A 9,516-nucleotide genomic window follows, 5' to 3' on the forward strand; every position below is an offset into this window, starting at 1 on the left:
TGATTTTCACTCTGCGCGTTCAATTAAACGATTTATGAGATCTTTTTTATGCAGGTCGGGGTATTGAAGATTAGACAGATTAGAAAAAGAGAGGGAGAAAGAATTCCTTTCTGATTTCATTACATAGACGACCATTCAATCACAGAGCAGAGGAGTGCTCATTAGAGCAGAGTGAGTGCTGCTGGGGAGAGTGAAGGGCAAGGTAAAGCATTGAACACCTAGTGTCTTCTGACAAGAGGCCCTTGATGGATTTGGCTGTCAGGCCGGAGCTTCCAGCAGAGCTTTATGCCCATTTGACAGAGGGGCCAAGAGTCAATCTCTACAGGGCACTGTGATCTCTGACTTACCTTGCGCGCACACACACACACACACACACACACACACACACCCCACAATTTTTGCCATTTATATCTACCATATGGGGGCACTTTGTAGGTAAACAATTACTGGCTGTAGCCCATCTGTTACTATGCACAATGTGTCAGTGCCCCTCATTTCCTTCCATCAGTAAAAAAACCACCCATAATTCTGTGGAAAATGGCAAAAGCAGTACTAAGAGAAAATATAATCTCGTATAGAAAATAAAACAAAAACCAAAATGTCTTCTAGATTCTCACATGGTAAACCACACAGCACAGACTACAAAGGAAATGTGAGAGATTAAATTGCAATTAAAATAATATAATCAACAAAAAGTCTAGTCCATTTGCAACAACTCGTTCAATTATATTAAGCATTTTAATATATTATATGTAATATATTACAATACATTCTACATCCTTGGAAAAATATGTATCTCATAAGTAACTGAAAAATTCATAACTCTTGTGCGTCCTTATGGGCATTTTTGTCTAATTCATTTTTTATTTTATTTTTTATCATTTTGTCTGTGTTAATGCAAACAGCATACATTTTGCAAAAGGTGTGTAATTTTATTGGAATTTTAATATTTCATCCTCATTTGCTTTCATAAATCTATTTTAAACTAGGTACACAAAATAGTTACACTCAGGACCTTAAGGACAAAAATGTCCCCATTGAAACCCATTCAAACTGCAATATTTAATCCTCATGACATTTAAGCATAAAATCATACATTCTGTGTTAATAGGCTTTTATTTTGTTGACAAGGTTTCAAAACATTGAATTTTTAAAAAAAATCTAAAATGTGTACTATTTTCTCCGTTTGAGCCTTTGGGGAAAAGGTATACTTTTGCTTTTTTCTGATTCTGCTGTATTATAGAGCGCTGCAGACCGACTGAATAAATGATGCAGCTATAATTGTGTGGGTGTGTGTGTTTGTATGGATTTCAGAGTTTGTATGTGTGTACTGAAAATTTTATGTGTGTGTGAGAACAGTTTGAAAGAAAGAAATTATATTGTACTGGAAAACAACAAATTCCACACCATGTATATGAGTCAATGAAGGTTACTGAGCTTTGAAGATTTTTGCGTTATGTAAAGAAACCAGCATTTAAAGGGTTAAAATTCTGAAAATGAATGAATGTTTGGTCATTATGATCAGAACTGATGCTGGTAAAAAACTGAATTCAGTGAAAGTGGAAAAAAATATGAATATATAATATTTCTATGACAGTTTTCGACATGGACATTTTTGTGTGGTAGGTTGTTTTTTTTTGTTTGTCTTGTTTGTTTTTTTAAATCTGACACTGCATAAAATATATGAATGCATCAAAATCAATATTGTTGTTAATCATTGACATATCAACGACTGTAATAATCAAAGAAAAAAATTCTGCTTAGCATTTAGTATATGGAAAATAATTCACCAATAATTTTTCATTAAAAAAAAAACATACGTGGCATTATGTAAACAAACCAGAATTTAAAGGGTTACAATTCTGAAAATGAATGAATGTTTCATAATTATGATTAGAAATATGGCTGGTAAAAAAATAAAAAAAATCTACATCAGTGAAAGTGGAAAACAAATATTCATATATAATATTTTTATGACAGTTTTTGGACATGAATATTTTTGTCCTCTATGGACACTTGTAACTTTTTTAATTGACGCACAAGAGTTAAATACCCTCATTTACATTACTTAAAGAGAAAATGAAAATTTTAGAAGCTTCAACAACACTTCAAAACATAACACTTGAATGCGATGCACAACAATAAATCACCCAGGCATTGATGGCTTCCCTGTTTAAGGCTTTAAACACTATTAGCAAACTATTTCACCACTTTTCTTGAGAATAGCAGATAAGATTAAAAAAAAAAGGTCAGCTAACATCCCACCACACATGAACACTGCTTTCATCTCAGTACTGCTCGAGCCAAACAAGGATCAAACAGTAGCACCAGTATTTACTAATCAAATAACCTCACAAACTTTCATGCTCTTCTAAGACACCATGTAAAGATATCCACTCTCTCCAATACTGTTCATATTATTCAGTAATAAAACACAATGACAACATCACCTGCATCACTTCAGAAAGCTTTAATCACAAAATCTTTCTATATGCAGGCAATGTGATATCGTTTTTGCAGAATCCAGTAGATTCGCCTTTTGGTTTTAATCAGTTTGTAGACTGGAATAAATCAACTATATATAGAAAGTTTCAAGTTGGAGAGTAAACACTAAATTCACTAAATTCACATATATCTCAGCATAAACATAAAACATAAATCTCTGTCTGTGTTATTCAAACTTAACTTTACAATGCTTACCAAAACAACAGAAGATGACTTAACTCACTGGAATACACTACCAATATTTATTATCGGAAGTAGAGGACTGAATTGGATTAAAATTCATCTGCTAATTAGCTGGCTCACCAAACTGGACTCTATTACAACAAATAAAAAATGTAACTCATTTGTCATACAGAATCTTACCAAAGGGGTACATGAAATGCCAATGCATCATCCATGGATGGACATAAATACATCAAGCTCACTGCCAGAACATATCAATCAGTGACCTGCTTTTTTAAGCACTTTTTAAGCCTGGTGGAAAATAAACACAAGTGTGTAAGTCTGCACTGACACCAAGCGCATACCCCATCAGGGTTTATTCAGACACTGTAATAATCCAATAAAAGCATTAATTTGAAAGAAATTTATACATCTGCAAAATTTAAAAAATGTCTTTCTAAGAAATAATCCTTATGTGTGGCATAGGTAAAGACCCAGCTCCATAGTAGATTAATTAAAAAAAAAAATGCAACCAAAGAAAAGTTCTTCTACACCTAATAATTCCTTAGAGTCTCCTACACTGATAGAAAAGATCAGCACACTAGCAAACTCAATTAAAGCTCTCTCTAAACCATCTAAATTCCATCATCCAATGAAGACACTATATCACTCTCATTTAACCAATGGATAAAGATATCTCAACACTGAAACTGATCTCAATATTTGGACTCAATTTTGTAAATCCATATTTAATATGACTAAAGTCATTAACATACAGCTTCTTTAGTAGAAGATTTTTCACAGAACACACATCACGTAGCACACTATGCATGCCATGGCTTTTACAAATCACATGCTTAACTCTACTAACAACTACATCCACGTATTTAAGTTATCCACACCAGTTATTGAAAAGTTCAATAACACAACATAATATATTTATTCTTATCATCCTTGTTATCACGAACAAAACAATATTACTGCACTCGAAATCCATACATGAACTACCCATATCACATGGTCTGTATATATAAGTATATATTAGTTTATATGAACACTCATATATAGCAGGTAACATTCTGTACGTCTAGCTGAACAACACAACTTTAATATTTAATACTGTTCAGTCTGTGTCTAGACACTTACCCCATTGTATTTGTTGTTCTCCATTCTTATTATTTTTTTATTTTCTTGGATGTATTTGTCTGTTTTGCTGTCAAATTATATTTCTGTATAAACCAAAAACTGTAAATAAGTAAATAAATAAATAAAATTATTTGTTTTTGTGCACATGCACATGTGCATTTGTTTTCTCATTTCACTCCTTTTTGTTTATTTGGCATCCAAATGTACTTGAATTATGAATTGAATTTTTGAATTATTGAATTGAATTTTAATACAGTCATAATTGCAATACACTACATGTCACCTTTGCATTAATATTTATAACATGTGACAGATCATTATGCGGGTGGATTTGATAAAAACGATTTCTAACAGTAAAGCACATAATATTAAATACTCAATATTTAATATTGTTCAATCTGTGCATGCGTCTAACCACCACTCATCTTTCCCTTGTAATTTTTGCTACTCAATATCCTTCACTTACCCTGTTGTACTGTTTTGTTTTCTTTCTTTTTTATTTTCTCGCATGTATGTGTTTGTTTTGCTGTGAAATTGTTGGTTCTTTTTGATTTGTTGACATGCATGTGCACTGTTTTCTCTCCGTATTGTTACTTTTCTTTCATCTGTTCTCTTCCTTTTCTTTCCTTATCTTTTTTCTCCCCATCCCTTAAGAGTCCATCAAAATGTAATTTTTATATTGCTACCACATCACCACAACAGGACTACAGCTGCAAGAATATCATTTAGGGTTGGAGCACTCTCAACAGAGCAGTTTTGAAGATATTGAAGATGAACTGTATTCTCTAACTGTGGGACTAATAAAGTGTTCAGTCAGTAAACCAACCAGTAACAAGTTAAAATGCTGGACAGTCCACAACCCAAATAACACTGATCAACTGTGGTCCTATGATGGTCCTGTTTAAAAGATGAATGGTGTGTCAGATTGTTCAGCTCAACAAATCGTCTCCAAAGTGCACTGATATGGTCATAATAGCTGATAGTGCAGCTATTATTATAAGTGCGAGTTCTTCTTCTTCTCTTCTTCTATTAAACTGTCAACTCAGTAATATATAACACAAGTTCAACACATATATGTACTTGTAGCTTAGTGTTCTTCAATAAATGTTTTGCACAGCACCTGAAAAATATATTTTATAAAGTGAAGAAATCTAATCAAATGTGATTCATATAAATATACTGGAAATTTCTTTTGCTTCTTTCCACAGAACAAAGCCATTTCAAGCTCAAAATGAGTAAACAATGTCTAGAATTAGGCTTAATCAACTTATATAATATAATATTGCTATATCACAATAAAAAAGAGAAAAAAATAATACATACATTTGACCATACTCACGATAATTTCACAAGATAAAATATGACTTTTTTTTTTTGCATTGAATCCAGTCAAGAGTTAATGAATCCAAGTGATTCTATCTCTACTGGAAACACACATTCATAAAAACACATTTAACAAACACCCATATACACAATGGAAACAGAATTACGTAATAGGAAATCCCAGCCCTTCCGCAACCAAATAATTCAGCATTTTGTGTTCCTTTGAAGAAACAATGGTGAGTGGTTGAGGTCATGCAGTGCCCCATTGTGCTTTTTAGTACACAGTAGCCACCCCTGGACAATATCCTTAAAACAGCCTAAATATGTCTGAAACTCTACATAAACTATACTAGCAAAAAATTCTTCCAGACGGACAATCCATAACCATTGCTTGCCATCAGAAACCTCTGCTTACTTTTATGACATTTACATCCCAAACTCATTCTCTATATAAAGCTACCAGTATTTTACGAGTAAGAGGTCATATTACTGGAAACAAAATTTGGTCTAAATATGTACCGCTCTATAAATGACACATCCAGTACACTGAAGTGCAATGTCATGTGAACTCATTGTAAATTCAGTAAACAAATCAGTGCACTGGATGCAGTTTACAAACTCTCATAATATATGTTATAAAGCTTAATACTATACTGTCATTTGGTAAAACCCACCAGCATAATGATCTATCACATTTTATTAATAATAATGTAAGGGTGACATGTAGTGTAACAAGGCGCAGGTCCTGACAATTATGGCTGCATTAAATTCATAACATTCTGTTTACTGTATCTTTTTTTAATCTATTATTTCTAAAACTTATGAACCTTTTGTTCTTCATCCAAGTGGTTTTACCAAATTCAACTGAAAATGCAACTTATAATGATTTCTCCAGTTTCAAAATTATTCAGCCCCCTGAATAGAATCCCTCACAACAGCACAAATATGCAAAACAGGTGTTGTCTCAAGTACTCCTGATGCAACTAATCAAGGGCTTCATTAGTTGCACCAGGTGTGCTTGAGCTGGAACACATGAAATACCTCAACTGGCTAGGCGCAGAAAATACTTGAAATACCTGGACAGGGCAGAAAAAGGAAGCTATCAATGACTGCAACAAGATTTCTGAGAAGGCAGATTGTGAAAAACCCTCGAGTGACTGCAAAAGACTTGCAGCAAGACTTGGTGGTAACAGGTACTGAGGTTTCAGTGAGCATAGTAAGGCGCGTACTAAACACAGAAGGTTTCCATGCCAGAACTCCAAGACGTACACCACTACTGACCCAAAAGCACAAGAAAAGTCGGCTCAGAATCATATAAATAAGCCACAGATGTTTTGGGATTCTGTTCTGTGGAGCGACGAAACAAAACTGAAACTTTTCGGCACGATGGATCAACTGTATGTCTGGAGGAAGAAGAATGAAGAAAGAACACTCTGTCCACAGTCAAGCATGGTGGTGGCTCGGTGATGCTCTGGGGCTGCTTTGCATCCTCTGGCACTGGAAACCTGCAGCATGTGGAAGGCAAGATGGATTCATTGAAGTACTAGGAAATCCTAGGAGCAAACTTCATGCCATCCGTGAGGAAGCTGAAACTCGAACATCATTGGACCTTCCAATAGGACAATGATCCCAAGCATTCCTCAAATTCCACCAAGGCTTGGTTGCAGAAGAAGTCATGGAAGATTCTACAGGGCCATCACAGTCACCTGACTTAAGATTCCTCAGGAACGCTGCCACAAGTTATGCATCTTGTTTGCAGCAGGTCATAACAGCAAAAGCGTGCTCTACTAAGTACTAAAGATGTTTGCTATGAAGGGGTTGGATAATTTTGAAACTGGAGAACTCATTATAAGTTGCATTTTCAGTTGAATTTGGGGAAACCACTTGAAGCATTCGTTGTGTTGAACTATTTCAATTGCTTTTGTTTGATTTGTGCATTGCAAACTGCTGAAAGTCTGTACATTTTGACAATAAACCTGATTTGCAACAGAGGTTGAATAATTTTGATTGCAACCGTATATGAATTAAAACCTATTTGAAAGACAAAAAAGGGATAAGTGAGAGGGTGCATTACACCTCAATTTATATATATATATATATATATATATATATATATATATATATATATATATATATATACTGTGGTGGTGTACAATGCAGCGCAAACATATTAAAATATTTTGGCAGCAAGATCCTTTCTGATCATATACTTATACCTTTTATGGTAATTACGCATTCATATACTGTAAAGGTTCCAGTACAATATAAGGATGCCTGTTAATGTACAGGAAATATTGTAAGAAATTTAAAGGAAATAACAAACATGACAGGACTCCATGCACAGTCCAAAATGTCATGTTTCTCATTAGACTGACGTAAAAATTGTCATTTTGTAAGCTACATCTAATGCAAATAGATCTAATTTCAAGAGGCAAAATAAATCGAACAGTAAGTGCTCATGATAGATGATCTCAGACATCAATAAAGACTACAGCAGAGTAATATGTATCGCGAGCACTTACTGGCTTCTGACCAAAAATTCTCAACATTACATCACCTGTAATGCTCTAAGAACAAAATAATGTCTTGAATAAAATCCTATAGCTCTGAATAAACACATAACCCTGAATGAACACATAGAGTGGTCAGTTCAGTTAGACTGGGCACAAACAACACATAAACACTGTAGAAATTAATTATCCCCTGTAGATTTTACTGTGTTCCAGCAGCCTTAGAGTTACCCTATAGGGACCAAAGCCTTGCCCATGTCTACTTGATATACTATTTCTGATAGTGTATCATTAAATAGCCTATATGTAGCAGATATAAAGTAGAATCTGTTTTTACAGATGACTGGGTAAGATCTCAATCTCAAGAATCCTTCAGTCATATTTTCTTGAGTCGAAGTAAATGCTCAACCCAAGTTCAGCAACTTTTTTTTTCTTCCTTTTTTTTCGAAATTGTCACGATCAGATGAAATTGAGTATGAAATGTGTGTATGTCCACTTACCGGGATGCGAGCTGATGGACTGGATGAGGAGCACAGACAGACCCCAGCACAAGAGTCCGGAACGGTGCGGGTTTCTCACACTCATGTCACTCTGACCAAGAGGCCGAACAGAGAACGAAACTGAGAGTCAGTGTGGAAGAAACGCCGTATTCAACAAGCCAAGCGCTTCTAATGTAGGGTCTGCACAGAAGAGCAGTTTAGGGCTGCACACGGGAACCAAGTGGTAATGTTGTGGGACATATCGTGCATCCCGCGATCGCAACACACACACACACACACTTCTCGCTTTTCACATTTTCCGATGTTAATCCCGCCGGTGCGCACTTCAAGTCGCTCTTCTCTTCGTTTTCTCCAGCGCACAGCTCGCGCTCAGCGTTACGCGCTCCCGCGCTGCTTCCTGCAGGAAGTTGGGGATTCGAGCGCACCAGCAGAAACCTGCTCCTTTCTGGGTTTTTTTTTTTTTTTTTTTAACATCAGCGAGGCGGGAAGGCAAAGCAGGGACCTCCCCCTCCGGATCCTAGCGCCCTAGGCTGTACCCTGATGTCTGACTCAGACACATGCAGTGGAGATATAAAAAGAAAGGCCGGCTTTTGCATACCGTCCATTTACAGCACGGAAGGAACTCGTGCGCGTTTGGGTGCGTCAGGTCTTCTTTTTGCTTGCATTCGAATAAATAAAAATCCAATAATAAATAAATAAGAAATTCATTTAAAAAAAAATCATACACACTACATGGACGATCAATTTAGGACTTCGTATTATATCAATCTAGTCGATTCGATGAGGCGATATTAAATCTGTAGGACATATCTCCCCGAGGTGTGGACAATAATTGCATGCTTTGTGCGTTTTTTGTGCACTTTCTGCGCGCTTTCAGTTTTTAAGACGTGACCAATCAATAATTACGTGCACTGTAGTTTTATTATTAAGCATTCCTTCTTAATAATTATTCCTAAAACCGCAGATGCCGGCGCTGTCCAAGGTGCTGAAATTGTGCCAAGCCTGGCTTTCGACAGGCCTGCCCTCCCCCATAGTGCTACAGCATGTAGAGTTCAGATTGTCTTGTTTCTGTACGACAGGAGCATTTGTTAATATAGTTTTATAGATGCTAAATGAAATTGCACATATTTGTGGGTTTCAGATCCAGAAATGCATCGCTGAATGAGAAAAGAAAAAAAGTTTAAAACCATATCTCAAATGTGTACTGGCTATCAAAATATTAAAAAGGGGAGCATCTCAGCTTGGCAGGCATCCTCAGAATATGCGTCCTTATGGCATGAACCAATGAACTGATTCATCGCTAAAATCATTTCTCAGTATTGCACATCTGATTGCCTTTTCACAGTATCAAGTAAACGCCAGCATGACGA

The 9,516-nt window shown here is 35.7% G+C and overlaps 1 protein-coding gene across 2 annotated transcripts in view; it reads right to left on the reverse strand.

Moving 5' to 3' along the window:
* Nucleotides 1–8,597, reverse strand: part of ca16b (carbonic anhydrase XVI b) — a 90,147-nt gene extending 81,550 nt beyond the window's left edge. For both annotated transcript variants that reach the window (XM_053635989.1, XM_053635988.1), the window contains exon 1: nucleotides 8,147–8,597. In XM_053635989.1, coding sequence (XP_053491964.1) covers nucleotides 8,147–8,231 — 85 coding nt within the window. In that variant the 5' untranslated portion in view covers nucleotides 8,232–8,597. The remainder of the gene's footprint in view (nucleotides 1–8,146) is intronic.
* Between the last annotated feature and the right edge of the window lie 919 nt (nucleotides 8,598–9,516).

Source organism: Ictalurus furcatus, chromosome 11 (assembly GCF_023375685.1).
Source record: "Ictalurus furcatus strain D&B chromosome 11, Billie_1.0, whole genome shotgun sequence".
Taxonomy (NCBI): Eukaryota; Metazoa; Chordata; class Actinopteri; order Siluriformes; family Ictaluridae; genus Ictalurus; species Ictalurus furcatus.